At 41.8% G+C, this 18155-nt stretch overlaps 2 protein-coding genes across 2 annotated transcripts; both read left to right on the forward strand.

The window, feature by feature from the left end:
- The first annotated feature begins 267 nt into the window (after nt 1-267).
- Nucleotides 268-2812, forward strand: LOC108956804 (peroxidase 43). The gene is made up of 4 exons (XM_039313927.1): nt 268-540; nt 1365-1547; nt 1709-1871; nt 2230-2812. The coding sequence occupies exons 1-4, from the start codon at nt 268-270 to the stop codon at nt 2658-2660; spliced, it is 1050 nt and encodes a 349-aa protein (XP_039169861.1). The 3' UTR covers nt 2661-2812.
- Nucleotides 2813-12255: 9443 nt separating this feature from the next.
- LOC104429641 (bidirectional sugar transporter SWEET1) lies at nt 12256-13891 on the forward strand. The gene is made up of 6 exons (XM_010042491.3): nt 12256-12392; nt 12508-12544; nt 12615-12710; nt 13060-13339; nt 13449-13568; nt 13727-13891. The coding sequence occupies exons 1-6, from the start codon at nt 12359-12361 to the stop codon at nt 13889-13891; spliced, it is 732 nt and encodes a 243-aa protein (XP_010040793.1). The 5' UTR covers nt 12256-12358.
- The last annotated feature ends 4264 nt before the right edge of the window (nt 13892-18155 follow it).

The raw sequence follows: 18155 nt of genomic DNA on the forward strand, positions 1-18155 counted from the left end.
CATACGTGTATATTTATATCTGTAGACCAGAAACACACAGTTTTTGCGAGAAGAGTGGTGTATGCAGTAGCAACAGATGGCATGCAGTTTCGGACACATTTCACGTTTTGAGACAAAGCCTCCTTCCCATATAATACAGAGATTCCGTGAACTCTCTCTCTCTCTCTCTCATCGGAGCACATCGTTTGCAAGCCTTCTACTACTACTTTCTCTCTCTCTCTCTCTCTCTCTCTCTCTCTCTCTCTGTGATTGCACTCCCAGCTCGAGATGCTGATAATGCTGAGGACGAAGAGAAGGTCCAGCTCCAGCAATGTCGTCGCGACGGCCATTATCGCAGTTCTCGTCCCCCTCGTCATGCATGTTATGGGCTTGTCGGAATCGGAAGGACAAGAGCAGCAAAAGCTTCGAGTCGGGTTTTACTCCAAAAGCTGTCCACCGGCTGAGTCCGTCGTCCACGCCGTCGTCAAAGAGGCGGTCCTCCCGGTCCCTCGGAACGCCGCCGTCTTGCTTCGGATTCATTTCCACGACTGTTTCGTTGAGGTGAATGATTTTGCCTTTTCCGCTCCCCTGAATAAACGTTTGTCTACATTTGCAATCAATGCGTCTTCATACACGACATTTTTTTAAATTATTAAATCGCGAGAAAAGTTTTTCAGCAAATGTTCATAATCTAGTACTTGTTAATTAACTTTCCTTACTGAAGAAGCAGGAAAATGTGGTTGAATTGTTGCTTTGGTAGACTAGTCTCACTAAAATGTCAAGATAACATCGTACAAATGACAAACCAGAGCAAGGATACTTACACACAAAGGGTGTTATGGTTAGTCGTGTAATTGATGGTGTCACATCTTGTACAATAAAATGTCGTGGCAAATAGTACCAAATGATCTAGTAAATATTTTTTACAGTTCCATCATGCGTGATCTTTGGTAAATAACCACCGATAAAAACCCTTGAAGTTTACTCTCCCCCGCGAAGCGGCGTGCGGAGGTTCCCTGGATTACTAAAAAAAAAATTAAAAAAAAACCCTTGAAGTTACCCACTTTAATGGCTTCGCTGCATGATTTGTGGGGATCGGGAATCGCTTTTGTGATGTGCAAGGAGACAACATCATGGTCTGCTGAATAATTAAAAGGGCGGCACTAGAATTTCGTGGGACGACCTTCATTATTTTGGCTTGAGAACAGCAAATGATTGGTCAAAAAAGGGACTAAATCGACCTTGAAAATCTTTTTTCCGTCAATGATTTTATCAGTGTTATTGCTCCTTCTCCACAGACCCAATAGGCAGTAATTTGTGCTGTCGTGGTAATTAATTTACACTAATTGTTGAGCAGTTTCTGATGACATATACATGTTAAACAGGGATGCGACGGGTCGATCCTGACCGACAATGGGGATATCAGCGAGCGGCACGCGGGGGCGCATGCGGGTGTGGGAGGCTTTGAGATAATTGAAGCGGCCAAAGCTCGCTTGGAAAGCACTTGTCCCGGGGTCGTCTCTTGCTCCGATATCGTGGCTATGGCTGCTAGAGATGCTGTTTTCTTGGTACTTACTTTCCCCATCTTATGTTCTTGCTGGCACAGATTTTGCTATCCAAATACCATTTGATAGCTCTTTCCTTTAGAAGGAAAGGAAAAAAGGGAGAGAGAGGTGTCAATTTTGATTGCTCTGGTGGATTGAAGTTGTGTTGGCTTCGTATGGTGCAGAGCAATGGCCCGTTCTATGAGGTGCAGACGGGGAGAAGAGACGGCCGCGTCTCAAACTGGACGCTTGCTGCAGATATGCCGGATGTGAATGACTCGATTCATATGCTCAAGGCCAAGTTTAGACAGAAGGGGCTTAAAGATAAAGACCTCGTTCTTCTCTCCGGTACGCTGCTCTTTACTAATCGGCAGATGTGATTTATCAACACAGCTGATTAATTACTCAGATAATACGTTAATATAGTCTGAAGTCTTAACAATTAGTAACATGACAATGTCAAGAAGAAGCAGCTCCTCGAATGCATTTCTTTCTTCATCAATTAATGTTCCAAAGCAGGAATTTCCTCCTGAAACAACTACTCTTGCCTTTAAGCTCCCCAAATGCATGTTCTAGAGCAGGAATTTCCTTCTGCAACAACTACTCTTGACTTTTAGCTCCTCAGATGCATTTCTTTTTTCATCATTTGATATTCTAGAGCAGGAATTTCCTTCTGAAACAACTACTCTTGGCTCTCCGTTTCTAGCTGCGCATACCATCGGAACAACCGCGTGTTTCTTCATGGGCACACGGTTCTACCAATTCAATTCCACAGGTGGGTCAGACCCTGCGATTAACCCTCGCTTCCTTCCGATTCTCAAGTCCATATGCCCCCCCGGTGGGGATGTCAACGTGAGATTGGCTCTGGATGCCGCCACTGAGTTCGTGTTCGATGATCTGATACTTCACAACATCAAGAACGGATTTGCCGTGATATCTTCGGACGCGAGGCTCTATGACAGCAGACACGCCAGGCGGATAGTTGATCTGTATACTCAGAATGGGACTTCTTATAAGCACGAAAAACCACCGTCCTTCAAGGTGGATTTTGCAGCTTCGATGGTGAAGATGGGTCGGATTGGCGTGAAGACGGGTTCGCAAGGAGAGATTAGGAGAGTTTGCAGCTCTTTCAACTAATTGGGTGTGCTGAATTATGTCATTAATGCAGCGTTAATATATAGCAATTACTTGTAGATTTGGTTATGTATATTGAGTGGTCATTAATTTAGGGAGTTAGAATACGCCTCTCTTTAGTTTACTTGTCATGTGTAGGGCAGATAAAAAATATGTAGTAGGTAATGCATGAACAAAATATTGGAAGTGGCCTGTCAATACCATATTAATCGATGACACGCACTGATGAATTTCACCAAACGCTAATGAGTTAGATACGCAATGAAAAATTTCTACAAAAATTGACTAAAATTGACAATTCAGATAAACCTAGAAGATTTCGACATCTGATAGTATATGTTTAGGAAGATGATAATATTTTTCGATATTTTGCTGAAATATGAAAATGAATTAGAAATATTTTTCTATCAAGAAGAAAAACCAGCTTATATTTTCTTAAATAGATTTGCACTATTTGGGCATTAGTAACCTAGGTGCAGGTTGCCGAGCAATCGGGCGCAGGCATCAAGGTCTCAAGCCCAGCCTCTATGGACTTGGGCCCGATCTTGATGGACCCAAGCATGAGAACCAAGGTCCCACACGTAGGCAAGGGCATTGGTGCTAGGCCTACAGAAGCCGAGCTTGAGATTCCGATGCCCTTGTCCGACTCGCCGACGCTTGGGCTCGAGTCCATAAAGGCCGAGTTAGCGAGTTGGGCTCCCTTGCCCGACTCCCTAGTTCATGGAAGCCAAGTCCACATCTTTCGAGGTAGGGCCTAGGTCAATGGAGGCCAGGTTTGAGACCCAATGCCTATACCTCGATCCCGACACTCGGACTAGATCCATCAAAAGTGGACCCACAAAACCTCGGTGCCCATGGATCCCTACGCCAAGTTCAAGTCCCTTAAGGTTGAGCCCGAGTCCATTGAAGCCAGGTTCTGAACCCCAAGAATATTTCACACTCGAGCTCAGTGGACCCAAGTGGAACCCCCGGGTCTAAGTGTCGGTGACACGAGCAAGGGAATCAAGGTCCCTAGCTCACCCTTGATGGACCTAGGCGCGAGCGATAGGGGTATAAGCATAGGCACTAGGGTCATGGGCCTAGCCTTTATGAACTTAGGCCTTGTTTCAATGGACCTTGACTCAGGTATCAGGGACTTAAGCATGGGCACCAAGGTCCTAAGCTCAAGCTCAATGGACTTGGGCCTAACATCGGGGACTCAAGCACAGTCACTGGTGTCTCAGACTGGGCCTGGGAGTCGACGACCCAGGTTTGGGCACTGGGATCTTGCACCCGGCCTCCATGGGCCTAGCATTTACCTTAATGGACTTGGCCCATGCATTTGGGGACTCAAGCATAAGCATTGTAGTCCCATGCGCCACCTCGATGCACCCAGGCTTGGTTGCATTAGGGACCTAAGCATTGGCATCAGGGGCTCAAGCACGGAGATCTCAGGCCTAGCCTATGTGGGAATAGCCCCCTCTAATACTAGAAAGTCATGGCATGAGGACTAGAGTCTTGAGCTCAGCCTTTATGGACTACCCAACCTCAATGGAGCCAGGCATGGTGAGCTTCAGTATACTAGGGGTCATGGGCTTAGTCTATGTGGGCCCGAGCCGGGTCACTAGGTAGTCAGAACTAGTACAAGGGTCCTAGGCCTGACCTTTGTATACCCAAGTACGGGTGCCAAGGTCCTAGGCCCAACCTTTTTGGACATGGGCTCAAGCCCTGGGGATGCGGGCTTGGGCACTAGGGTCCCAAGCTTGGAATATGTGGACCAAAACACAAGTAGCTTTGTCTTGGGTATGACATTTATGGATCCAAGCCTAGGTTGATAGAGGTCAGTCCCAACCCTACTTTTTAGACTTAGGCTTGTTGTTAAGTGCTCGAGAGCAAATGTTGAATTTCTTGTGCCCAAGCACTGAGTTTTTGATCTAAGTGCCGATGTCTAGTTATATTTTGAAAAATGATTACGATCTTTTAAAGTGAAGATCATTTTCATAGATTTAAGCATAGGTTTTCGGAAAAATATTTTTCATTAACTCATTTTCCTATTCGATCTAAATGTTGAAAATGAGGAGATTGTTTTTCTAAAAAAAAAAGAAATTTCTGCGAAATAAACATTTTAGAAATTTTTTTCAAAAGATATTATAAATTTTTCAATCCTTCGTTTCGTCGGTGTATAAATTAATTAACGATTAATCAAATTATCTCCAAGACAAATCAAACAATTATTTTAGAAGGCTTTGCTTTAAGACTCTCTCTCTCTCTCTCTCTCTCTCTCTCTCTCTCATATGCTTATGTATGTATCCGCTTCAGCTCGAAGATTCTGTTACACCCACTGAAAAGGATTGCATGCCAGTTCTTCTTCAATCAAATCAAGGAAGTTCCAAATTGAAAAGAATTGCCACGACTCCAAAGAGACATCAATGGAGTGGCCGGCTACTGAAATTAGGTCCCCAGAACTTTTGTGACGTTCGGAATCTTTTTATCAAGTCAGAGATTCTTAAATCTTCGATCATCAATTAGTTCCCACTCCCAGCTAATGGCCCATCACCTGGAATAACTTTTAATCGATCTAATGTCCGTCAGGTGAGGTCCATCAAAAGGCGTAGGATTATTTTTCAAATCAATGCCGTATCGGTTAAATGGGTCAACTAATGATGCGTGTCAATTTGCCAAATATAGATTTAATTAAGATATTGGCCATGATTTTCTATAGCTAATGGGGATCATGCGTGTTGATTTCGCTAAGCTCGAAACGTCGGACATTTGTCTAGTCATGTCTTCGCGTGTCTCGTCAGCCAGGTTCCTTTGGTCTATTTATTTGGCTTTCTTCAGTTATGCTATGCCCATCTGGGGACCCAACGAAGCTGTCTCGATCGAATTTGTTACCTGGAAACACGAATCCATTGAATGCTCAATTTTTGAATAAAGAACAATCTGAGTTTATACCTTTTCAGGGTTGACTTGACAATAAACGACAGAAATGTATATAGGGACTAGGCCACGTACAATAGCTCGGTCCTCATATTTGGTAACTCACGTGAGTTTTGAATTGCATTTTAATCAGAGAGTATAAATATATGTGTGTGTGTACATACATATTTTTTGAGCCTCTGATTTACTTATTTAGATTTAGCTTTTAAGTATAAAAAACATTGAGGGATTGGATATCCGATCTACAAGAATCCTTAAAAATATCCCTTAATATGAAAGGAAACGTAAAAAGCCTATAACTTGAAAAGAGCCGGTGTAAGTTTCTTCGGTTATGTTTTATGCTAGAGCGAACACATTGATGCTATATCACCCTATAAGACTTCTTTATTGAATGATATGGCAGCCATTTACTCCATCATCTGTGGATAAAAGTAATCGTTTGTCCCTAAACTATTGTCAATATTCAATTTACTTAGCCGAATGCTTACTCTTGTTTTTGAGTTCTTTATGTTTGTGTTTTTTTTTTTTTTGTTCGATTGAATCCTCAAAACATATCATTCTTTATTTGCATTTGTCATTCTATTAGACGCCTCAGTCGCCTCTAACCACAAACAAAGAGAGAGGCACAAAGCTCACCCTCACCATAGATTCCGCAACAATCACGGCAAGAGTCACAACTCAAGCCACTGTAAGGGGTGAATGGCTAGAGCATGATTTCGAGCAATGGTAGAGTGCCGATGGAGTCATTGGCGGACCGAGTGGGTTGTTGGTGGCCCCTGCCCCCTATTTCCCATAATTCCCTCAAAATAAAAAGGGAATTTGTCCCTAAGGAGAAATTCTTGACTCGCCATTGGGTGGAGTTGGTGCCCATAGTACTCGTGAAGCCTTAACTATCTAAACACTCATGAAACATCCTATAAATCTCATGAAACGAGCAATTGAATTCAAGTCTTCGACTCTTGTAAATGGCTCTCATCCAAAACAATTTGCACATAGGTATGGGACTTATACTAGAGACCTGTCGCTCTATTTTACATTTTTATTTATCTTCTTCTTTTTTTCTCAAATTAACTTTATTTGGATTTTGTGTTATTTATTCTCTCATTTTTTTTCTCGTAAAGTTTTCAGTAGCCATATAGAAGGCCGATGCCAAAAGTTTGATGCCACATCATAATTTTTATAACTTTTGTTGTGGAAGGACTAATGTAGAGAAGAAAAAACCGTTTAAAGATGCACCGAAAAATGAGTCAGACGACATTGGACAATTGACAAAAGTTTAGGAACATATAGTGTCATGATCTCAATTTTATGTACACTCAGGTTGAATTTGTTATATATCTCATCCATTGAGAAGACTAAACCTTCCGTCAAACTTCATAGATTAAAATAGTATGCCCAATCGTATTTTATACCGGGGCTTTGCCATTATTTACAGTGTTTGGAAGGCTCGTGCAACAGGACATTATTTATAAGACATTACATATATTATTTTAAGTAGTGGTTGTAAAGGCTTTATCTCTCAGCTCTTAACTTTGGTCTAAAATAAGTTTTTTCCTCGAGTTGAGGGCCGTCTAATGGAAGAGGATAAGGTAAGGTACTTCCAAAAAGTGATGGATTCATTCACACAAGTAGTGGACTTCACCATCATTTTTTTTTTGTATCAGCTACATATGTTTCTTATGCTATTAGGTATTTTAAAATGATTTATTGACACACCTTTCTGACAAGGATAAGGTCCTAAGTCTGTGGAAAAAGTACATGCCACTAATGTAATTGATAAAAAAGTTCTTTAGTATGAGCAATAGCACAAGGATTAAGATTGGCTTATAAAATACCATGTCTTTCCAATCACAATTTTTCCGAGGTGAGGACACCTGGAGTGCCATAACTTGGCACGCCGGGACACTTAAGTGCCATAACTTTAAAATGGTACACTTAAGTGCCATCATCGGAGTAAAATGGGACACTTAAGTGCCACTCGGCGAAAATCCGGCCAAATGGCTGACGTGGCAATTTTCCGGCGAGTTTAGTCCAAAACGGCGTCGTTTTGCACGCGACGTGGCAGAGAAAACGCAAAAACGACGCCGTTTTGTGCCTACGTGTAAATAATAATATAAAAATTAATTAAATTATAAAGTATTCAAAAAATTTAAAAATTAAGAAAAATTTAAAAATTTTAAAAAATTAAGAAAATTAAAAATTAAAAAAAAAAGGGTGGGGAGGTCGAACGGGCGGGCGAGGGCTGAGCCCTCGCGCCGCCGCCTCCCGCCGTCGCCGCCTCCCGCCGTCGCCGGGAAGGGCTGGCGACGGAGGGGGAGGGTCGGCCGGGGTCGCCGGCCCCCGGCGACCGACGGCGAGGGCTGCGAGCCCTCGCCGGGCGCGGCGAGGGCCGTGACCCTTGCCCTAGATCTGGGCGAGGGCTCGCGGGCCCTCGCTGACCCTCCCACTCCGTCGCGGCCCTTCCCGGCGGCGGCGGGAGGTGGCGGGGCCCGCGAGCCCTCGCCGGATCCGGGCGAGGGCCGTGACCTCGCCCTAGATCAGGCGCGGGCCGCGACCCTTGCCCAGATCCGGCGAGGGGTCGCGGGCCCTCGCCGCCTCCCCCCCGCCGCCGGGAAGGGCCGGCGGCGACGGAGGGGGAGGGTCGGCCGGGGTCGCCGGGCCCGGCCGGGGGCCGGCCGGCCGGTGGCGAGGGCCGCGAGCCCTCGCCCGGATGCGGGCGAGGGTCGCGGCCCTCGCCGCGATTTGGCGAGGGCTCGCAGCCCTCGCCGTCGGTCGGCCTGGGGCGGCCCCGACCGACCCTCCCCCTCCGTCGCCGGCCCTTCCCGGCGACGGCGGGAGGCGGCGACGGCGGGGGGCGGCGACGGCGAGGGCTCACCCTCGCCCGCCCGTTCGACCTCCCCACTTTTTTTTTTTTTTTTTAAATTCTTAAATTCTTAAATTTTTTAAAATTTTCTTATTTTTTTTTAAATTTTTAAAATTTTTTAAAATTAAAATTTTTAAAATTTTCTTTTTTTTAAAAATTTTTTTGTTAATTTTTATGCTGATTTGGAGCTCGGCGAGCCACGTAGGCAAAAAATAATAATAAAATATTGCCACGTAGGATTTCCGGCAAGGGTCGCGGAGGTGGCACTTAAGTGTCCCACTCGAAAAAAAAAGTGGCACTTAAGTGTACCGTTTGGAAGTTATGGCACTTAAGTGTCGGCGTGCCAAGTTATGGCACTTGTGCTGTTCTTCCGCCCAATTTTTCCCCAAACTTTTCATTTACAATATAGGGATAAGTGCAATAGAAGTCCTAAAACTTGTAACGAAAATGCAATTGAGTCCTAAAACTTGTAAAAAGTACAATTAAGTTCTAAAACTTGTCAAATTGGTTTAATCGAGTCTTAAAGTTAACACCATCAACCTTTTTAACGGAAAATGCGACGTGGTGTGAACATGAAATTTAAAATGAATTTTTATTTTCCATGTGGCTTTTTAATTTAAATTAGATTTAAAAACTAAAAAAGAATTTATTTAAAAAACAAAACAGTTAAAAAAAGAAAAAGAAAATGGCGGCGCTCCCTTCGCCGCCTATCATTGGAGGGGCTGGCAATGGTTGCCGGTCCAGGCGAGGTGGGCGAGGCCTTGCCGGCCCCAAGTGAGGGCCGGCGACCCTTGCCAAGCTCGAGCGAGGGTGCCCAGATTTGGGCACGCCGGCCCTCACGAGGGGCTGGCGACCGTCGCTGCCTTGGGCGAGGCCTCATGGGCCGTCGCTTGGGGTCGGCAAGGCTGGCTAGCCCAAATCTAGAGAGCCTCGTCAGCCCCTGCGAGGGCCGACAAGGCCTCGCCGGGGCAAGTGACGGTCGCCGACCCCTCGTGAGGGTTGGCAACGGTCGATCCCCGTGAAGGCCGATGACGACTCGTTTAGGGCAAGCCGGTCGCTGGCCCCTTGTGAGGGCCGACATGCCCAGATCCGGGTGCCCTCACCCGAGCTTGGCGAGGGTCGCCACCCTCTCCTAGGGCCGGTAAGGCCTCGCCCACCCCGCCCAAGGCCGGTGATCGTTGCCAGCCCCTCCAATGACAAGCGGCGGCGAAGTGGTGGCCATTTTTTTTAACTATTTTGTTTTTTTATATAAATTTTAGCTTTTCTTTTCTAGTTTTTAAATCTAATTTGAATAAAAAAATAATTTTAAAAAGTCACATGGAAAATAAAAATTCATTTTAAATGCCATGTCAGCATTTTCTGTTAAAAAGTTAGACAGTGCTAACTTTAGGACTCGATTAAATCAATTTGATGAGTTTTAGGATTTAATTGCACTTTTTACAAGTTTTAGTACTCAATTGCATTTTCGTTACAAGTTTTATGACTTTTATTGCACTTAGCCCTACGATGTAATATGTCAAACATCAATCGGTTCTTGGTACATCAAAACAGCGCTAATGATAATTAGTGCTAATGATAAATGATAGTACCTATATTCCGGAAATTATGTTTCTTGCTGACTTTTGATGAATGTGAGTGGAAGTATTGGAAGCACATTCGTCATAGAAATTCGGGGCTTCTTGACCGCAGGAATTGCAGTTCTATTTCGCTTGTTCTTATGGGGAAAAGCTACTTTTGTTGGGAAAAGTCCATATGGTGTTATGTTTTTAATGCAATCACTTATAATCTAATCAATGGTGGAAGAAGCCTTTTGAGAAACTTTTCTTTTGCACCATGAGCACATGGCACAAAGGTCCATGATGCGATTTTCTCCATCGCGATTTTGTCCCATGCGATTTTGGTTTATTTATTAGAGATAATGTTCAGGTGCACGTTTGTGAGTAGTGGGCAAAAGAGATCTTATAATGAATATGTGGTGTAAGGTGAAATATATAATATATCTTAGTTAACTCATAACTGATTGTTTTAGATTTTTTTTTTTTATTGTTTTAGATTTTTCAATACATGTGAATCTAACTAGATATATACAAGTTTAAATTTAGACTTTCTTAGTGATGATCTCGAGTGAAGGTATTGGGATTTTGTACCGTGATCCAACAAATTGGTATTGGAGCTAATGGTTGAATGGTGGCTTATTCAAAATGAATATCGACATTTCATGAAATATCCACATAAGGACTTTTAGATGTGACTCCCTATCTGAGGTAGTGGATTGTGTTCACATAGCTTCTCGTGGAGATTGGCTGGGCCAAGACGACTAAGGGTAGAGTTTGAATGGCCAAAGTTGTCCACATCAACATGTACCAAATTTAGTCGGGCCTAAATGGAAATTTTAATTGAGATAAAATGCCTAGCATGCAATGTTCAAAGTTCCACATGCTATCCATTAATTTGGGAAAAATTTGACTCATCGCGTTCACTTGAAATCATGGCGGATGCCTATAAATACTTCTTAACAGCTATATATATACACACACAGCTCTATGTACATATTATTGAGGTCCTTTAAATTTACGTAACAAACGTATATCCTAAATTGTTCCTCCTAAAAATGGATACATCATCAGCACTGTAAACTTTTAATTGTGAGATTCTTTGAAATTGCGATATTCTACTTTCTATTCTTTACAAAAAAAAATTTCCCTTTCTGTTTTCTCTCTTCTTCCACTGAATCATAAGTGAAACCACTTCATGCCGGAGCAGCCGTCATGACTTCCACCGCCTTCAAGAACTCCATTGTCGCCTCCTTTTATTACCTCGCTCTCTCTCTCTCTCTCTCTCTCTCTCTCTCTCTCTCTGTCTTCAACTAAGCTAGCGACCTTAAATTGAAAGTTACTACCTTCAATTGACCCGGATTGAAGATCGCGTGAGGCTGGTGACCTCTTAATAGTGAGCAACAATTGCTATCGTGGTACTCTCTCTCTCTGTCTCTCTCTGTCTCTCCACTGAGTTGATTGTTAATATGTCAACTATCTAATATAATTTAAAATGCAAATTTCTTCTTGAATTTGAGGGATCCATAGCCTATTATTTAAGTGGGAATTTTAATGACCTTGTGTACTCTTAAATTCTTGAACCCACGCTTCAAATTTCACATGGAGTGAAAAGTAAGAGCCGAATGATTCATAGATAGTGGTTCCCTCCCAAGTGCTACCTTTTTAAGTATTATTTTGAGAGTTTGGCTCATTTGGATTAGATTGGATAGTGAATTCAGCTAAATATCTAGAGGGTCTCCGTCCCGGCGGCAAAATGAAAAATGTAGGAAACTAATTATTTTCTACAGCAATAAATCCTCTCCGCACAGGTAGATTCAGAAAATGACCATCATATGTACAGAACGTTCCACTTAGAAAGTGTGATCTTTGTCACTCGTCTGACAAAGTACATCAACTTTCCCACAGCAGACGCCTGCTCAAAGCTTTACGAATTCTAGCTTCACCATCCCCCACATAGAAAACATGCCAATTTTCCATGAGAAAAGTAGAAAGGATGCTCCACTAGGGTTTGTCTTCTCTTCATTGCAATTGGTTTCACCGTAGAATAATGCTAGAAATTCTAAGACTCGGTTATCATCGAGCGATGCGATAGCTTCGGTCGAGTGTTGGAACATGAACCATTTATTTGAAAGCCCAGCTAAAAGTCCAGCTACGGTTTGTTATCCCTTCATCCATCGTCTTTTGTTAAGGGCCTTGGTTCACCTAGCATTATTCTTCTCTATATAAACGAGTAGCCCAATCTGCTCTTGTCATGCTTATTAACCTTTCCGAGTTTTCAAGACTGGAAAGCTGTCGCTCCTCATCAACTTACCTGATTTCACTTCCTTCTAACTTGGTTCTGATCAAGCCATATCGCAGGAAACATGCATGTCCTGCGTTTCTTGAGCGGTGTTCTTGGTACCTTTTTATGTCTCAATCTCAGTTGTACATTTCTTCTTTCTTTTCAATTATTCTTCTGTCCTCACACGCCCTTAGTTTTGACCCTGTGCAACTTGCTGTGTTCCAAATGTAGGAAATGCAACTGGTCTGTTCCTTTTCTTGGCGCCTATGTAAGTCATATAGCGTATCACTTGCTTTCTTATCATGGCTGGAAACTTGAAAGAAACATAATTCTTGCAGGGTTACGTTCAAGAGGATCATAAGAAACCGGTCGACTGAGCAGTTCTCTGGCATCCCCTACGTGATGACCCTTCTTAATTGCATCGTCTCCACTTGGTAACCTCTCCTGATGATGTAAATTCTACAAGTGCTTCTAAACAAATCACACGAATGCGACTAAAGTATGATAACCAGTTGTGAGCTAGTTACTATACTATCACCAATCCACACTAATCAGTTTTTTATCAGATCAGAAATACCAATCGTCTGCCATCCCATTTATCCCGAAAATTGTTAAGTTATGTTGTTTATTGCGATTACAAACTTTTAAAACTTAGTTGATTGTCCAGTTAAACTGAACCCGAATGCTCTCTCCTTTACCTTCCCTGTTCTCTAGCTTCTTCCAATCAACCTCACGTGAATAGTCTATCTATGTTTACTTATGCAAGACCGACTGGCTTAACAGGTATGGCCTACCATTTGTTTCACGAAACAATATTTTCATATGGACCATTAATGGCACTGGAGGTGTGATTGAATTCACATACATAGTGATCTTCATTATATACGCACCAAAAAAGGAGAGGATGAAAGTTATGGGACTCTTTGCTCTTATTATGACTGTGTTCTCGGCCATCGCCTCCGTCTCCCTCCTTGCGTTGCATGGAAACACCAGGAAATTCTTCTGCGGTGTTGCTGCGGCCCTTTTCTCTATTATTATGTATGCTTCGCCTCTCTCAGTCATGGTAAGATCACTTCATCATGACAAACCCTAGAGCAGGACCTCATATTCAATTAAGATTGCATTTAATCATTCACAGTTAAGTTTCCAACGTTTTCCACGGATTCTTGCAGAGGATGGTGATCAAAACAAAGAGTGTAGAGTTCATGCCATTTTTCTTGTCACTGTTTGCATTCCTGTGCGCCCTGTCGTGGTTCATCTACGGCCTTCTTAGCGGCGACCCGTTCGTCCTTGTACGCTACAACCCCTATATTTTTGCTTATTATCTATGGAAATTACTTCAGCATCACTATTTCTTTACATCGTAATTGAAGTAAGCATCTGTCAAAAAGTGTAACAGCGTCCCTTAGTATATTTGAAGTTGAGGAAATTGATGTTAATGTCACCGCAGGTGCCTAATGCATTCGGAACTGGATTAGGGATTGCCCAGCTGATCTTGTATGCAATCTACTACAAGAACAGGAATCACAACGAAAGCGCCATTAAGGATGACTTCATCGAGATGGATCTCGAAAAGATTGATCGAGTGAAGAAGCCAGATTCAAGGCATCTTTAATTTCTTTCCAGAAAAGACCACCCGTTCCCTTGAATGTAATATGAACTTATTGCAGTTGAGTTCACCTAGATCACTTGAAAGGGATAATGGAGTTCCTATGTATGAGTGATGTGACAAATTTTACGCGATAGCTATCACCTAATAAATGAACTTATGGTTTTTCCTTCTTCTTTTTTTCATTTTCCCTTCAATTAGTTTGACGTCGGCTCACCGGAAGTCGCCGGTCAAAGTGTTTATGCAGAAGGAATGATGCAACCAATTTGATTAGAATGGCATGAAGTATCTGTGCTAGCTAGGATACGGGGAATCCTAATTTCATTTGTTGCAAAAGAATTTTACTATTTAAGTGAACAAATACGTAGAGTTAATGAGTAAAATTAATTTATTTTCAGAGTGATGAGTATTTCCATATATGGTTTACATTTAGAACTTAAATATGAAAGTAAAAAATTTGCAAAAGAGTTTCAGATGAGATAACGTGACGGAGAAGTTGGATTACTATTAGTGTATTCTTTCTTTTGATGAGGAGGGTCGCTTAAAATAAGGAAGCAGGGAAGGTCTTATTGTCTCATGGATTAGTAAAGTCTACCGTGATTAGTGGTCTAAGCATGAGAACAATAGTATTTGATAACACAAAGAAAGAATTTGTACCATTAGCTTAAATCACTCGTCAATTTGATTGCTCATATATCATTGAAATCAGCCTGAAAAATTTTGTGAATATAGGAAGTGTATTTACGAGTATTTTTGGCCTAAAAAAGTAATATTCACTAGTTTTTTTTCTGGTAAGAGTGCCAATTTTTTAAATTGAGACACCCTAATGCATTGAGATCTGGCTAAAATAAGGGATTATACTATAACGTAGTAAATGATAAGTCGTCGTCTAGACATATGGCGGACATAGAATGAGAAAAAGTATCTTAAATTCGGTACCGTACCGGCCTTTTCTTCCTAACGAATTGTCATGTCTCTATTGCTCGAGGAGTGAAGGTAATTAAAGGCTTGACCAAATGCAATCTCTAGATTTGTCTCCCCTTTACCAAATGCTAGATATAACATATTATAGGCCGCATTTGGCACAGCTTCGAGAAGGGACAGTGGGCATCTATGATATTTCTTCAGTGAAAGTTGCGCCGTTCGATAAAAAATTTTGCACCTCTTTGAATGAAAGCTAGCAGTGGTCAAACCCAAAACCAAAGACAGGTTCTCCCTTACTCTGGCTTTGCAACATTTTCGAAAAGCCTTTTCTAAGAATTAATGATTTTTTTCAGTTGTCATTCTTGCTCTCAGAAACTTGGTAAAATTATGCTTTTACCCCCAAATGCCCTGTGGATATTACAAACTCAAGCAGTCGCATGCGACCTTAGACTAATGGCCTTAGGTCTCGCAGAACCGCCCAAATGGCCATCAACTTGGCCGCCAAAGTTGCCAGACCAAGGGTTGATCGGCACAAGTAATTAAATAACCTATACTTCGAACTCAAATTACGTCAGAATTTAATCTACGACGCAGCTTGCTTTAGGTATATTGCTGGAATTTAATTAATAGTAATACTCCTAGATCGCAAACACAACGTCGAAATTTAATCGAAGACGCTTAGCTTGTGAGACAACACTAGAATTTAATCAACGATGCTGAATCGGATAGAGATGTACGTCGAAATTCAATGTACGACAGGAATCTTGAAGGACTACAACTAAAAATGTAATAAAGTAAAGATAAAGTAAAGATAATTGTTATGTTATGCGGGAGGGTTCCTCAATGGACAGACTTGGTATTTATAGGGTGAACTGGTAGTCATCAGTTGATTGCTTCTTCATAGATGCTACTCTTCGCATTCTTCATGTTTTTATCTCTTCTTGGCAACTTTATCCATAAGCAATTGTTTCATGATTTGTTGACAATACCCATGTGGCTTGCCCACCAAGCAAATAACAGCATGCTATTTTTATGCGCATTTCACACAGCAATTATTTTCGCTTGAGCTCTAATGCTAATTTTACTTAAATTTCAAACATGATGCACTATTCCCATAGCTTGACTCATGACAAATAATTATCTAGCTGTCGACTTCGGAATTGGTGTTTGGAATCCCATCGACACTAGCTCAAGTCCCCTTCGCGAATGCTAGTTGTCCCTAACTTTCACTAGCAAAAGGAGGCATTTTGCTTTTATTATTCCCCTTGTGATTAACATGTGACAAACGGGGTGTTTTTGGGTATTTGCTTATACCCTCTTTTAAAAGAAATAAATTTGAATCTATTTCTTTTAAAGAAATACCTTGTTTCCGCACGACTTTTCAAGGCGATCATATTTTTCTATCTTCTTACGTATTTTCCCTGATATGGCTTTTCATTCCCTATATTATTTGGACACGTTTCCTCTAATTTCGTAGGTAACTATTTCCTCCCACATGTCATCTTCTACCAGTATCTCCTTAGGGATTCTATTGCTATATTTCTTCTTCTTACCCTATTTCAAGATTCTCTTTTGCGATTCCCTTTCTTCTTTACTTCATCATCCACCATGGCACTAAAGAAAGCCTCTAATTATGGCTTATCAAGTTACATCAGCAATTTGGTTGCTCTCCAAACGGGGGAACATGCTAAAGATTGTTGCTTTAGTTTGTTGGATGCCGTTGATGACATGACAAGCTGTTTTCTCTTGGGTCCCAATCCCATTGACCATAACAAAGTCTCTCCTCCACTCAAGGCTTATTTTCCTACTAAGCGTGAGACTTTGGCCTTCCAACATCGCTCCTTCTAAGACATTTAGTCTTTAGTTTCTCCTCAATTTCGCAAGTTTCCCTCATTCGAAGCAAATTTTCCATAGATGGTACCTCCAACTAAAAGATGATGTACCAACCCAACTCATTTGGATAGGTGCTAGGATTGAGAAGGCACTTGCAATTAGTATGTCTTCTTATGACATAAACTTGGGACTAGTTGGGCCCGCAGTATACTTCTGGTTTCCTCTGACTAATTGCTTTCTTTTTCCTTGGGGACCTATGACCATCACTCTTCTAGACATGTATACCTTAGCAGGCTATCAACTGATTGGTCATTCTATCGAGCAGTTGCCTATAGTTGATATCTCTTTTATCACTCCAGATGGAGTTCTTGCATACAGTAAGTTCCTTGAATAATATGGTAGAGCAACTAGTCCTATTGATGAAAAGGAACATATCACTTTCTTATTATATTGGTTGTCGAAATACGTATTCTACTATCCCACACTTAAAGTTAATAAGGACTATCTCTAAATAGCTGCAAGTCTTGCACACAATAGACACATTACTCTTGCTCCAATGGTTTTAGCTTTTCTGTATAAAGGTTTTGCCCATGCTTCACTAGTAATGAAGGCTGAAAAGAGTAGTACCATCTCTAGTCCCTTTTGGATTTTACAAGCATTGATGGCTCTTTATCTTGAATTTCTTTTTAATTTAGGCTCTTGTAATCTTCGTCACTACCCCTCGTTAGGTGCAGTTCCTGGGAGGCCTCATCTAGGCTATCGACTCTTGAACCGTCTGCCCAAAAAAGTTCCTTATGATATCTCCCATTTTCTTCATTATTTTAAGGCCATCTTGGAAGTTGATTGTAGGGATATTAAATTTTCCCTTATGAAAATGAGGAGCACTACTACCTTTTTAATCCTGATAATCTAAACCCTTTTCAAGACCTAGGTTCATGTGTTGTCCCTAGTAGATCTTCCATTATGGTTATTTGTGAAAATTTTATTCTACCCGGGGTTTGAAATATATTCTCTCCACTACTGTATAAGGCAATTTGGTTTCTTTCAAGCCATTCCCATGCCTATCCCTTACTTAATGGATTTTTCTCGGACAAAAAAAAAGCAATATAATATGGAGGATCGTAGCCCTTTAGCTTGCTATTCTGAAATAACCAAGACTACGCATGCTAGATATTCTCAAGACCTGAACAAAGACTTCCAACTTTGTCCTAGTCACAGTCTAGAGTGGATGACATGGTGGGTTAACTTTATTCATTAGGTTCCTTATGAGGAGGGTATTGTGACAGCAGTCGATTGGATCAAACGTATGGGAAAATCAAAGCAAAGCAATGAAGTCACCAATCCTAGCTCTTTTTTTTGCTTTGGCTGCACTTGATGACAACATTTTATCCAATAGTCTTCCATCTGAACCAAGTATCCCTTTACCTGAGCTTCTACCTAGCTCTGGTGATCCTAAAGGGTCCAACAATGACACCATCAACCTTCCTGATGACTCGGATGAAGGTCCTTTATC

The sequence above is a fragment of the Eucalyptus grandis genome, chromosome 5 (genome assembly GCF_016545825.1).
Source record: "Eucalyptus grandis isolate ANBG69807.140 chromosome 5, ASM1654582v1, whole genome shotgun sequence".
In the NCBI taxonomy this organism is placed as follows: Eukaryota; Viridiplantae; Streptophyta; class Magnoliopsida; order Myrtales; family Myrtaceae; genus Eucalyptus; species Eucalyptus grandis.